This window comes from Cottoperca gobio, chromosome 24, assembly GCF_900634415.1.
Source record: "Cottoperca gobio chromosome 24, fCotGob3.1, whole genome shotgun sequence".
Taxonomy (NCBI): Eukaryota; Metazoa; Chordata; class Actinopteri; order Perciformes; family Bovichtidae; genus Cottoperca; species Cottoperca gobio.
In genome coordinates this window covers 4,630,944-4,646,123 of record NC_041378.1, presented here as the reverse complement: position 1 = coordinate 4,646,123, position 15,180 = coordinate 4,630,944, and the positions used below count along the sequence as shown (strand labels likewise).

Sequence of the window (15,180 nt, the reverse complement as noted above, 5' to 3'; positions counted from 1 at the left end):
GTAAACTGAATATGTTTTTGTCATACACCACCTTGGGCTTTTTCAAACTATTGTATAGACAAAACAACTAACCCTATGCCAAGAAACACTGACAGATGAACTGATGATGTTAGTTGCAGTCCTACACTGTATATTGCATATTATTAGAAACTAAAAGAGCCCAAATATAAACTAGATATGCATTAAAGCACATACAGACTTCCCTTGCACACCACACCCACTGAGAATAGCACAACTTGTACCTATGTCAGCTTAGAGAGGGAAATTAAATGAAGACAAAATATGGAAAGATAAAGAAATGAAAGAAAAGAAAAAAAGAGGTTCTTAAACTTAACTAAAGCATTGAAGAATGTTGACTTAAAACCACTCTCCCGTGGGATTATACCTGTCAAAAGAAGCCAGAGCCTGCCTTAGAACAGGAATGTGGGACACATTTGACACACCTTTTGAAAATTACCAGGAAAGAGGAAGTTGAGTTGCGAGGGGAGTTATCAAGAAACATAAAAATTCTGACAGGAAAAGATAATCATCATCACATGGGCAGAAAGAGAAGGGGGGTGGGGGGAGGGGAGAGCAAAGACAAACCAGCAGCATCATGTAGCACTGTGGCTAATTACAAACTAAAAGGAGACATGTCATGGCAGGTCCACCAATAGTTCTGTGTGTTAGGGAGAGGCTCTGTACAACAACAATGGGAAGGAGAGGCGGTCGTCAGCTACAGTGCATACCACACTGTGGGTTGGGCTTGCACACACTGAGACACTCTGTTAAAAGGAAGCATGAATGCTGGTTCTGTATCCAGAGATGGTAGAGTGGTTAAGATAAAAAAAAACCTTGCTGTCTCTCTCTTTTCCATCGCCCTCATATTGGCTTTGAAAACACACAGGGGGGAAAAACTGATTAAAGCACTAAGCAATGCCAGTGCTAGAGTGGATTTCAGCACGCCATGTTTCGTGCTTATGAGGAAGGGAATGAGTCACAGTTAAACACAAGCTGTTCTCCCACTGGTCTGATGTTAAGGGTTTGCTCAAAAGAACAGATTTTCGAGAAACGTCAAAAACAATAATGTCTAAAACAGAGTCACAAGTGCCTTGTGAAAGCTAGTGGAGAAGGCAAGTAAGACAAACACTGAATGAATTCAACAATGACAGAAATGGCAAGTACATTTCTGTTAAAATAGGCTATGTGTCACAGATCATCTCATGTTAGCTTTCAACATCCACTGAAGACTCGTGCGTAAAGTAACATAATGTAAGATTTGGTATTTTTACGAGCTAGCGTCCCTATAGTTTCAGAGTGCTATTAACTTTTACACCGCTGTCGTAAATATGGAAAGCTGTAATGTAGCATGTGTATTTGTAATGATTACATTACAATGTCAACAACTGTGCTAACACAGCCAAACATCAAGCAAGTGCAACACCACAAGACATAGTAAGCCATGCATAGAGGCTGCTGAACCCGCTCCATTCCCCGCACGCCCGGCACACCAGCATCCCCGCGGTCCAAAGCTCTTGTGCCAGTGGTGTTAAACCCAACACTCCCTTGGTACTCCAAGCTGCTATTCCTGGCAGCATGGCAAACTAAGCCAACAGGTAACCGCAGCTTCTGTTAGAGTGGCAGCGGTTAGCATTTCTTTAGCAAAAAGTAAAGCTTTCTGTCCTTCAGGAAACTACGTAAATCATAGAGAATTGAGGCAAAGCAGTCGGAGGACATCAGAGGGAAATCCAAACAACATTTTCTCCACAAACTATGATCCAATTTCATCATAATCAACTTAGAGGCGTGAAGCCTTACACACCTCTCCCGGGAGAGTACGACCGCTCACCAAAGTTAAATAGCGCAATAACAGGCGAGTGGGAGTGACCATTCTTCCTATCACAAGTCAGTCATCAAAATGATTTTAAAGCTGTTATTTTATGGCAAAATAGTTACATAATGTTGCTTTAAGATCTGGCATTGGTCATATTGAGTTAAATAAAGTGGACATATAAAAAGGTTAAACTATTGGAAGTCTTCTGGGCACACAACTGTAAGCTCATCAAAGAGCTTAATTGCTTAAAGGTTGGAGAAACACTTCATGTAGTGGGAGGACTGGGCAAGGACAGAGCGCCCATGAGGCTGATTGCTAATCCCAACATCCAGCGTCTTAAAGCTGTTCCGGAGGAGACTCAGGCCATGGGGGGCGTTAAAATCCCCTGCCTTGCTATAAAGTGCCTGCCTGGCTGTGAATATCTCCCTTTCCCCATCTGTTACCGATGGCACTCACCCGCTATGAGCTGCAAGGGGGGTGGATTGAGGAAATCGCTGGTGGGTGGGTGAGGGACATGGGTTTTAGCCCTCTTTGCTCAGGCAAATTAAAATTCTAATTATCCTCTATTACAAGTTGGGAGCGCTCTAAAGCAGATCAGATACTGATGACTTCTGCAGCCAGCTGTTTGGCTGCTCTATAGAACAATAGGCTATAAAAGAGGGTGTGTGTACAAGTGTGTCAAGAAGCAGGGGAATTTGTGAACGTGAAGGCCGTGACACACCAAGCCGGTACACCGTCGGTCAATGTCTGGCTGTCGGTTGAGCGTCTGTCTGCCTTTGTTTTTGTGGCGTTCTGTCGGCAAAAGGAATCACTCCGATTGGCTGTTCAGCTTCAGCGAATCAGTGCACGAGAAGAGAAACGGACGTGAGGAAAACCAACAAACGACTAAAGTCGAGAGGGCACACACACGGGCTCTTTTCATTTGTCATCGTCATTTCATCTGATCGTTCATACACACAGATATTTTCACAATGACATGTCCATCTGGAATGAAGCTAACGCCGCTTTGTTTTAACGCGTGTATCATAACAACGGCTTGTATGTTTGCAGTCATAGGTCTTCCGGTTTACGTTTTCTAATGACGAATACAGACTACCGCCGCCCGCTGTCATGAAGAGTTCTTTTCTCGGCGCGGATCATAAGTTCTAGTTTGCTGTTGGCTGTAGTCTTTGCGGTGTGTTCAAATGCGACTTTTTTTTGCCAAGATGCAGACAGCATGAGGCGGCCACTTGTTCTTTAATGTCTGTTTGGTGTGTCACGCTTTAAGCTAAAAGGGGGAGGGGTGGGGAGGGGTTGGATTAAGCTAAAGACCAAGAGGATGATGATGCTCTCTTTGGCCTGGTAAATATGTTTTTGTTTCTTTTTGTTGGCCTCTCGCCAAATCCTCTGTTGTTTTTGATGATGTTGCTGTAATTTTTGGGCTATGGGGGTTTTTGTTTTTTTGCCACGTTCCCCCGTCTCTCCTGCTAATCCATGGGAGTTTTAGCCAAGCTGTTGTTATTAGAGTGCAGTACAGTGCGGCAGAGCCCATGGTGGGGTAGTGATGGAATGAATTGGAGGGCTCGCAACTCATTTGTGACATTAGCGGAGAGGAGTTGCACAAAACTTGTTGTTTTTCTTGGATTATTATTAATTTTTTTCCCGCCTTTATTGGACAGCTGACAGTGTAGTTGAGGACAGGAAATGGGGATATGAGGAGAGAGGGGAATGGGGGAATGTCATGCAACAAAGGAAGTACAGTACAAATTAATCTGCAACAGTTTTACATTTTTCAAGCAAAAATGTAAAAGATTTATTGATTCAAGACTGATTTAATATAATAGTTTCCGTTATATGATACTAAACTGAATATATTTGGATTTTGGACTGTTGGGCAGACCAAACAAGACATTGGAAGACATCACCATGGGCTCTGGAAACTTGACATTTTATAATCAAGTAAAAATATATAGCGTTAGTAAAGAAAAAGACTGACTAAGTGACGAGATTGACGAATAGTCTAATAGAAGATACACGATTAGAAAGGTAAAGTTTGGTAAATGTCAGATATCATACGTTAATCTGTCGTAAATTCCAGTGACTATAAACAAAACAACATTACACGAGTCATAGTGCAACTGAAAAACGTGATATGGTATGTATAAGAGCAAGCTTCTTGCTCTCACTTTTGTTCCTTCACACACAAATACCACAGATGAGGTTTCAGTAAGAGACACTTCACACCGTATGAAGTGAAACAACTCGCTGTGCGGTGACCTGGGTGGGAGACACGGGGCCGTAACATAGGATACTTAAAGTCTGGCTAAACGATACTAGCAGTGTCATATTCTACAGTGAGCGAGTGAGAAGTCGCCATGCTGTAACACTGACACACGCAGACTAACTCATTTCTGCTTTCATATTCGCCCTCTCATAACAGCTGGAAACTGAATCAAAGAGCGAAGCAGATTTTGTTGAACAGGGGGAAAGGTTACGGAAAAGAAAATGTAAAAAAAAGAAAACGTCTAATAAAAAAGGCAGACTTGTATTACTGTAGGGCAGAAAGAAAGCAGAACAAAGCTGAAACCTCAAAGCCTTAAACCATTTTCTTTTTTTCAAAAAGCGCCGTTGTTCCATCTCCAGGGCCTCTGGGGGAAGGTGGAGGGACCTAACTGAGGAGGAGGGACGGGGGAGGAGGCGGAGGAGGATGAAGAACAGGGAGGACAGTATGAGGGAGGTGCTGGCACATTTATACAAAAGTCTGAGTACACACAGATACAGGCGGTGAGTTTACTCACTATGCAAGTGTAGGTTGCAAGTGTCCCATGACGCCTTTTTAAACAGCAGCTCACTGTCGTCCCAACTGTTTTGTGAATGTGTGCGTGTGCGTGTGTGAATGAATAGGGCTATGAGTGTAAGCAATGGGCACTCATTTTATCACCACACACTCCTAAAAAGGCCAACCAATGTCCGTATGCTACACTAGTGCCAAAGCCAACCGTGTCATTTCTACAGTAAACAGGAAGATTGCCAGAAAACAGTCAAACAGCTGTGGGCTTCCAAAGAACTTAGCTCGCCACATCTCTTCCTGCAGCTGCAACACACAGAAACAAACACACACATTGCATACACCCAGGGTGAAGGAAGTTTCCAAACAGACAGAAACATCCTCCCTCACCCCACCCATTCCTCCCCTGCTGTTGCAATGCATTTAGCAAGCCACGTGTGCTGCCATTACACTGCATTGTCCCCGCTCGCTGAGGGATGGGGCACAGTAACAGATTTAAGCAGCGTGCCTCCAGAACAGGACAAGAGACAACTTTGCATTTGAAGGGTTAAATATGCATGAGAGGCCAGAGTGGGTGGAGGGCAGGGTGGGGGTATCACCATTGTGTGACCCTCTTTTCAACCCCAAAGATACAAGCATACACACACACACACACACACACTCTGCCCTCGAGTAACAGATGGGAGGATGTTAGCAAAGGCGAACTGTGAGCTCCCCCTTCTCGCTTCTATCACCCTCACTGTGGAGGACAGCTGGGAGGCAGACATTCCTTCTTCTCAGCTTTCAGAGGAAAACAAAAGAGTGTGTGGGACCCCTCCTACACACACGTGCATGTGTTCAAAATCCCCCCCTAAAAAAGTGTCAATGCAACTGTGGGCTGATCATATTTCAGCAGCCAGCAGAGGTATGAGTGCTGAGCCTGGGACATTTGTTGAAGGTGAAAGTCAGGGAGATAATCCCAACCCTGCTTATCAGGGCTGGCATGCTGATATGTTGGTAGTACAGGTGAGGGGAGGGCATTTTAAGTCTGTTGAGAGCTGTGATAGTATGCACATTTTTAACTGTCGCAAGACTAAACTTATTCTGCAGCTGGTGTTTCTATTCTGGCAAATGTACCTTTACCTGCATGCATTGATGGTTGTTTGGCGAACAGGTTCACTGCAATAGCACAGTACATAATGTACTATACACAACATACCAGCTGGGAGGAAAGCACCTTCAAATGGAGCAGTCATATTACAGAGAGCAGGAATACTTTAACAGGATTTAGGGTACATAATTGTAGTGACTTATCACTGTAAGAAACAAAGACGCAGGGGAAAAAGGTTAAACCGAGACCGTGTCCCACGCTTTGCATTACATCTCCAATGATTCAACAATAGAGTCACTGTTGCAGCCATCATCCCGCTAATGCAACTGAACTTTGATAGAGCAACTCACCAAAAGGGTGAACAAATGGTAGCAAGTACATAACCTCTTAACACATGTAGACTGCTCCGCTGAGAGAAGTGGTAAGCTATAAAAACAGAGAAAAGCGGGATATCTCCATATTTGAGAGGAATCAACGTGCATTCTCAGATGCCACATATTTAAAAAAGACTTGGATCTGGATCAGAGGCAACATCCCCACTCACTGGTATCACTACGTCAGTTCTACACAAAGGAGTAGAAACACTAGGATTCACAACAGCCTCTACCTGTATTTGGCAGAGAAAACAAAACCAAAATAAAAATCAAGTTCCGAGGAAACTATCCGTTAGCTTCAAGTAAAAGCCAAGCAAGCCACATCAAGACAAGTTAGGAACTTCAAGTCTCTTCAACTGCAATTCTAAACTATAAGAACATTTTCTGTGAGACAAGAATCACTGCTGGAGAACAATGAATTCAAGAAATAAAATACTGAAACCCAACATTTTACAAAAAAAGGATATAAAGTTGAGGAAGTACAGAAATCCTGGAAGACAAATTCAACTCAAGACACAAATATTTGATGACAGGGATGTTGTGATCAGTGAGAGAGTTACCAACAAACCACTGCTTATCCTCATGAGGAAGATTCAAAGTACTGTTTATACCGCAAGCTAGACATCCAACACAGCAAACAGTTAGTGGACGGAAAAACAGATATGAAACTTCATCATCATCATCATCATCATCATCACCCAAAGCCTGAATGGGACTGCTGCCAGAGTAAAAGAGCAAAGTAACATCCCCTACACTCCTCAGTTACTTGTAGCTGTGTGAGCAACTGAGAGTGTGAAAGGAAGCACAGAACAATAAACAACAGACAAATATAGTCGTTTACTTACACATACTGAAATAAACATACAAATACATCAGAAGTTATTTCCAAATGTGCAAAGTAAGCTACAAATAATCAAATTTGACTCAACTGCCCACACACAAACACAAGTTACTTACTAAGCTGAAAATAATGAGCCTATTAACAGTAATGTAATCAAATACAGTTTTGATATATTTCTTTAGATATGTATCAATTAAAAACACCACACATTTGCAGATTGCAGCCTCACAAATGCTAAAGCTTTCTCCATTCCTCATTGTAAATGGATTATTTTGGCTCTTGGTCAGACTAAGCTGGAAATGTAAAGAGCTTGTGATGTCTACTTGTTAATATCTGAATAATAATTGAATATACATTCAAAGATTAACTTTTAAATCTACAGACCTATACAAACAGATATGCAAATAAATATAAATATGACGCACAAGCTCGCTTCTCATTAATCCTGACACAATTATCCAAATGGACTCCGGTGTAGCCGGTATAAAGACCTTCGCCATTTGGCTGCTGCTTGTTACAGAGAGCTGTTCACAGATGATGTAATAAGGACAGAGGGTATTAGAGTGGAGCTCAGCCAACTGGCCACTAAACATCTCAACACGCCATCTAATGCACTTGTTACAGTTTGAGCGATGGGAATAGACAGAGCAAAACAAAAACAGGAACTAATGAGAGGTAAACAGGAAATATTGAATGGTAATTAAGACATCCTGCTGGCAAAAGTGAGATCGAAGCATGTAGGATGTAGTCACAGTAGAAACTGAATTCCGGCTGTGTCAAAAGGTTGCTGCAGAAAATAGGGAGGCCATGCTGGAAGTGGGGACCCAGACTACAAGTCAGCAACTATGCACAGTACTGAAGTGGTTTAAGGAAGTCATTTTATCCCTAATAGCGCCGGAGGTGCTGTGCTGATCGAAACTACATGCTCCCACTTCCCCTCAGCTAAGAATCATGGGTTGTGAAGTGTCAACCCCTCTCTTACCCTTATTTACAATCTCTATTAAACGTCTAATGGAGCAGAACTGGACAGACAGCAATGATGAAGCAGTTTCTGCTGAAATGCAGTCAGTTAAAGAAAAACAGCTGTACAACACCTCCACCCACGAAAACAAGCGATGCGAATGCAGCAGGATAGCACATGTAAAGGCAACTTCTTCCCCTCAAAATCAGCAAGTCTGTCAGGTCATGTGCTTAACTTTATTTTGCAGCCCGGGGACTGACCGTGTTTGAGTAGCCTACATGCTCTTTGGATAAGTTATTTAGCAAGTAAAGTAGTAGAGGTTTTGACGAGAGCTTCTCACAAAGCTAAAGTTGCACTGAAGCTAAAAGCTGAGTCAACAGATTAAGGGTGTGTGCGTGATGCAGCACAGCATTGCCCCATTTACAATGTCTCGCTACAGCTGTGGCATGTCGAGGCATGACCGTGTGCATTTTCACCCTGTACTTCAATGTGCATTCCCAGCAGGACACAACCACACTGACAGTTGCCTCCTTCGACTGCGCTGTTGTTGTGCCTAACTGCAGGCTGCTAAAGAAATAAAGCAGTTTTAAGTGGCTGCCGTTTAACTTAACAATTTACTGTAGTTTGCAGTTGTAATTGCTGTTTTAAAGATATCTCTGCTGCTGTTTCCATTTAAATATAAAAACCACTAGAAAGCTTTATTTTGAAGCAGCTACAGTAAGTGCAGCTTTATTTGTCATCAAGGATGACGAATAACTGCTATATCCTGGGTCTATACAAGCAAGATATGGATGTTTTTCTGCGCTTTTTGTCAGTTTACATCTTTAGTAATATAAAAGGGAAACTGGTAAAAGCCCCAGAAAACTGGTTAGATTGATAAACCTCAAGCCTTCAACTCGTCATCAAGATATCACAGTTTGCCCTGCCGTACAATTGTATAGAAACCCATTCATGCTGTCGCCACGTCAAGACATAGTTGCTCACAGTCTGACACAGCGTGGGTGTCTAAACCATTGGCAAAATGAGCATGTGTGTAGGATGCTCAGGGCCGTATGTGTAAGCTGATGAACTTGTTTGAACAGGAGGCTGATGTTGACTAACGGTGTAACGAATAATCAGCCCACACTGTTTCAGTGGGACTAAAAAACACACTTCACAGAGCAGGGGGGGGGGGGGGGGGGGGAGACAAGAAAGGTGAAGAAAATGGGAGACCGGACAGAGAAAAAGAGAGAGATTAACATGAATATGTATAATATGAATAAGGAGACGGCGCAATGCAAATACAAAAAATGCAAAACACAAAAAGAAAAAGAAAAAGTACAAAGATGGTTGAAAACACTAAAGAACAAGAATGACTAAAAAAGACTTAATGGAGGAACAGAAGCAACAGAAGACAGGAGAGGCTGGGGGATATATTTAGCAGCTCATTAGTCAGAGATGTCCTCTACTCAGCAGGCTGGTCCCTCAGATGAGGCCCTTTGGAAATCATTATGACTGCCTGCTGCTTCAGACAACCACACACATTTCACTGGAAAACAATTTACAAACTGCCTCTTCTCTCCCCAGCCTTAATGTCGCTTCAAAATAATCAACTTCTGGAGAGAGGCCCGAGAACAAAGCTTTGAAGAGCACAAAGTAACATGGTGTTTTAATAATAACGGCATAGCTTTTAACATTACATCCGCTGCATTAGTATGACAAAAACACAGATGCTCCATATATATCTCAACTGATTTTGTAGGTTATAAAATGTGGCATATGGTGCTGCCAGTGCCACCACTTCCTACTTCAACATTCATCACCGGAGAAATAACAAGATTGAGGTCAGCACACTGCGCATACAAAACTGCACCCAAACATGTGTGTACCAGGAACGACATGTGAAACACAGAAACCCAAAATACTAAAAACGGGAGTCAGAAATGGAAAGCCTAATGTTAGCGGGATCTTCACCAAATAACCGAACTGTCCGGTCAACTGTTTAAAGTGAATGATATGGTCTTGCGTCGCAGTGCAGTATCTTTTTCCATGAAGTATTTCTTTGTCTGGTGAGGCGTTTAAAGATTCCCTTTAGGGCTTGATTGGGTTGAAGCGCTGTTAAATGGCACAGGGTGAGAGCAGAGAGTGATGGCTCAAGAGATTAACACACAGGTAATGAAAGAAAAAGGCTGATGGATTCGACCAGATGGGTTGCCACCGCCGCTAATGGGTTCTGGTCTCACCTGGTTAATGGCTGGAGCCTTTAAGAGAGAGAGCGAGACAGAAGAACAGACGCATCATAGAAAAGTGTCTGCGCAGTGCTCAATATATACTGACTCACACACACACACACAGAGTGAGTTAGCAGTCCTAATTGCAAACTGGTGATCTAGTGGAGCGGCATCTTGCTGTGGTTTGGCCTGTTGCTTCCAACACCCCCCTAAAAACCCTCTTTGTTCTCACATTTCAGAAAGGAGCCAGTAGCCAGCATATTGCTTTACCCCTGCCTGCCTGCAAACTGCCTTGCTAACAGGACTTCAGGGAACTATTCTGAACAGTTAATTGCACAGGACTCCTTGTTCCCCCCCCCCCCTCGGGCTGCATTGTTTGTGTACCTAGCCTACCTAGCTAACTTTATGCAGGCAGACTCACAAACTGTGGCTCTTTCGTACACACCATTTTGTTTGGCGTACAGAAAGCAACACGTTTCAAAGTCTACAGCTGTTTGAAGATTAGGACACGGCTCATTCAGATATTTTCCTCTGTGGTCAGAGCGATGACGCTATGCTAGCCACTGGAGTCTACTCTGTTATTAAAAAGAAAAAGGGAGTAGTCGAGTCTTTTCCCCCCGAGCTCCACTTTTGAGAAAACATTCTCATATCCTTGGGTTTGTCCGACGGTGATGCAAGACCTGCCAAAATAAAAAAGGGATCCATCTGTGCAATAGAGGCCTTGATCAGGTGGAGAAGAATGTATTGAATTCAAGCCAACAATCAACAATCGATTGTCAAAAACAAACACAACTCCCAGAGGAAATTAGAAAAGCAGCTCTCTGTTCCTTCTCTTGCCCTCCTCCCTCTGCTCTTGACTTTACCCTATGACTCCACTTTTCTTCTAGGCCAGGCAGGGGAAAGCCATTTCCCGTTCTCACACATGGACATAGATAAACGTCACAACCACACAGAGCACTCAGCAGGCTTGTTTGTGGGAGACTTCTGGTGCTCGCTGGCACTTTCCTGTACAGCTTTAACTCAACTACAGAACACAATGGGGTTGTGGAGGGCATCGTTTATCTATTTAAGTGGACCCACAAGGATGGTCCAAGTCTTTTTGCCTCCTGACATATAACACTGTTAGAGCCGAAAACACGGCATGTGATCCATGTGAATAGACCCTTTGGCGCTCCGAGTTCCCATCTTAACTCTGTCAGTTGTGACTAACTGTCTAGGTCCACCTCTTGGGAAACAAACCACAAAGGCTCACTGTAAGGAATTGACACCATATTAGGAACTGAGCTCCGTGCAGCCAACATTAGTGGGACGTCAGATAGACTCAGAAAAGACAGAAAAAAGCAATATTTTCTCTGTGTCCGGAAAAATCCTCCATACTTATGCCATTTATCTTGTGCACACACAAAGACCCGGAGTGCCGCTTTGTTTGCTTACTGGCACCCAGCTTGAATGGAGGGGATGTTTTGTTAAGCATGTTGCTACTTTTGGAAGAATATCCTAAATCATTTACACAAATGTAATCATACACAGTAATCACAAACACACATTTGCAGCAGCTATTTACATTAGCTCAGCTGATATCCCACGGGTAATCTTGTTTAGAATGAACAGCTGAACAACAGATCAAAAAGACATGGCTTGGACTGCGATTGGTTCTAAAAATACCTCGGCCCCAAAAGGCTTTGTGACTACTTCCTTACGCATTAACAGGTACAAGAAATTGTTTTGGCCTTTCTACAGAGAACATGAAGCCAATGATGAGGAAGCTCACAGCTCTTCCTTTCTTTGTTAAAGAAACCAAAAATGGGAGCAAAGAGTTCCTGAACATCCACCTCATTTCCACTCACTTAAAGGGCAAATATCCACAAAAAGACCAAACGTGACCACCATAGACTAAAAATAGAAGTTTGATGCCACTCTGTGGTGTTTCAAGCTTATGCAAATGCTGTACAATATATTTTTTTAGTATCCATTTCTATTCATACTGCACACTGCTATTTGTACGAGTCTGGAATAAGCCTGTCAGCAGTGATGAAATTTCATATTCATGGAAAATTCAAGAGCAATCTCCATCCCTAGAACACGTCAAGGGATTACCTATGTGAATTATGTATGCTGAGCAGGAGAGAGAGGGAGGCCAGCGAACAGAAGAATTAATAACATGATGACTCTAAAGCTTTAAAATGAGTGCCTCACCTTTATGGTAATATTTATAATTATAAATTTGATGTCATACTTCCATGCTGTAAATGCTGCAATGCATTTTCCTGGTTTGTTTTAGGATTGAAATTGACGTTTTGTCTTTTTATGTTTTACATCCCATTTATGCTGTTGGGATTTATATTCACTGTGAATGTTTTCTGCTTTGTACTGCAATGAAGAGAACCTATTTATAATCTTAAACATAACAGTGTCATCTTCTCGTGTGTGATCAGGACTGTGATCAGAAGAACGCGGCAGCCTTTTTCTGTTACTTCTGCTACAACTCTAAATCTTTCATTCCTCAATATAAGTAGCTTGTGATGAAATATTGACGTTCATACTACGGTGCCTGAATTTAAAATGCTCTCATTCTGCACTCAATCATCATTAACAGGTTAGAGAAGAGGTTCATTTTATTGCGGTTTGTCTAGAAATCTCTGCATAAGTCGTTCCCTGGTGTTATTAATATATTTGAACTTGTATTCATTTAAGGCAGGAGAGCAAATATCAAGTGCTAAACGCCATTTTGAAGAGCTAGAACGCTTGAACTGACTCACAGCATGAATATTGCTGTGTGCACTATAAGGAAGTAATTATGCTGAAAATACACAGCTATGACAACAGCTAAAAATAACCTTTGTTTTGTTGTCAGCTCACACAAAGCACTGTCTGTTCCATTACATGCTTGAATACTAGGGTAATAACACAAAATAAAGACAAAGGTACAACATTTAACTCAAGTTTCATTCGGTGATATAGTCCAGGAAGATTCCTTTAAACAGCTAAAGTCCAATAATAATAATAATAATAATAATAATAATAGGTTATTAAACAAGCCAGTTGAAAAAACTGGTAACGATTATTTTCATTATCAATTAATGTGCCGATTATTTTATCCTAGTGGAAGAGTCTAGAGAACTATCTGTCCTTTTCCATTAGTTAACTGGCAGTCTTAAAGGCGCAGGTGCATCATGGGTATAGGAAAGAAATTCTCGAGCAAGCATTTGTCCCTATGTAATGCACCAACTCTCATGAACACGGTCAATACAGGGTCTGTCCACACTTACTCACAGGATTTTTAATATACAACCTTATACTGTAATAACATCCACAAATAAATAATAGTATGTGGAGCACACACACACAGACAGATTTGCACACATGCACACACATAGAATACAGTACATAGAGCACGTGGGCTGGGGATTTGAGGACACATATCCTTTGGTAAGCTGTGCATGCGAGTGTGTGTGTTAGATGCAGAACGTGAGCGTGGTACCAGCCCCTCTGGGCTCTACATGAATCATGTGTATTACATAAGACATGGAGAGAGACTATACACTTGGGATCAGCAGAGCCCTCCCCATCGGCCCATCTCTCTCTCTCTCTCTATCCCTCTCTCTCTCTCCCTCTCTATTCCTGTTACAGTTTCTCACACACATTCATTTATTTAATGCCGTTAAAGAAAGTGAATCAATTAAAGCTTTAAAAACATCCCAGAGCCTTAAACCACCCCTCACACACATTTACTTATTCACACATACACAGTCTACCTCCTCTCTGTGGCAAGGACATCTGGCACATTTCACAAGCCGTCTATGTGAGGGGAGTGTGTGCGTGGGTAGGCATGTGTGTGTTTGTGTGGGGGGGAGGGGGACTGGAACATTGGACGTCTAAAGTAAAAGGAAAGCTGGCACAAGTGACGGGGTTCAGTGAGTACATGCCGTTAACATTGTATTCCTTTAGAAGAAACAAATAGGACACAAGCTCTGTAGATGTGCTTACTTTAACTTTAACATTTCTCTCCACTTGACAACAGTGAAGTCAATTTGGAAAACCTGATACCTCACAATCAAAGATAATAATCAAAGATCAAAACCTGACCCAAAGCTCTCTAGCCGTGCAAAAAGCTCTCAGAGGACGCTAAATGTCATGGATGATTAAAACCTTATGACAGCAATGTGACCACAGACAACATCATCTCTCCATTTCACTCAATAGCAGAGGAAAACAGTTTTGACTCATTAGGGCAGTGAGTGAATCCACAGAGTGTGCAGGATTGAGCGCTCAGCTGCGGCTCGCAGGCAGAGCATCCTGACCGACCCAAGGGTAAAAGGAAGCCAATTTAATCTAACTGACCTGCAAGACGCAGGGAAAATAACCTCAATCAATTCACAAGAGAGGGGAGAAGATGGCGGTTTAGTCGATGTGTATCATGTGGGAGTGGAGACGGAGAGAAAAAAAATTGTGTGTGTCTTACCTGATGCGTGACCATGAGGGAGCAGGGTGAAGAGGAGTAGAAGCGCGGAGGCAGCCAGCCTGTGGGCTCGAGAGGAGGAGGTGGAGGAAGAAGAGGAGGACAGGGCTCTCGTCTGAAACGCTACCATTCCATCGCACATCTTTTCCTCCGGCGACCAGCGAGAGTCCTCTACGGCTTAACCTGTCCAGGCCACATAGAGAGGAAGGGATAGATAGGGAGGGGGAGGGTGGAAGCAGATTACTATCAACATTCAGCGAGGATTATGTAACCAAAAGCAACACCGAGAGACACGAGGGAATAGAGTTAGAGAGCTGTAAGGGAAAGGGAGAGCAACAGAGAAAAAAGGCCTTCTCTGCACGTCATGTAGTAGCTGTTGCTTTACTGATAATAAGTATGAATGACTCTACGTGTATTTATTCTTGTTCCTTAAACAGGATCCTGCTATTTAAACCACCCCCCAGGCAGACAGTCAGCAGGAGAGTTCCTCTGATCTCCCCTCAATCCCCACTCTTGGCTCCGTCACAAGATCTAACTAAATAAACCAGCCATTACACTCTGCTGTAGATGATGTAACAGGGAAACAGATCCCTGCTGCTGATGAGGTGGGAGCATGATGGGGAGAGAGGCTGAAAGTGTGTGTGTGAGTGAGAGTGAGAGTGAGA

At 42.8% G+C, this 15,180-nt stretch overlaps 1 protein-coding gene across 2 annotated transcripts in view; it reads right to left on the bottom strand.

The window, feature by feature from the left end:
- Positions 1-15,180, bottom strand: part of susd6 (sushi domain containing 6) — a 29,137-nt gene that overhangs the window by 8,484 nt on the left and 5,473 nt on the right. For both annotated transcript variants that reach the window (XM_029425252.1, XM_029425251.1), the window contains one exon: positions 14,519-14,698. In XM_029425252.1, the coding sequence (XP_029281112.1) occupies positions 14,519-14,657 (139 nt within the window). In that variant the 5' untranslated portion in view covers positions 14,658-14,698. The remainder of the gene's footprint in view (positions 1-14,518; positions 14,699-15,180) is intronic.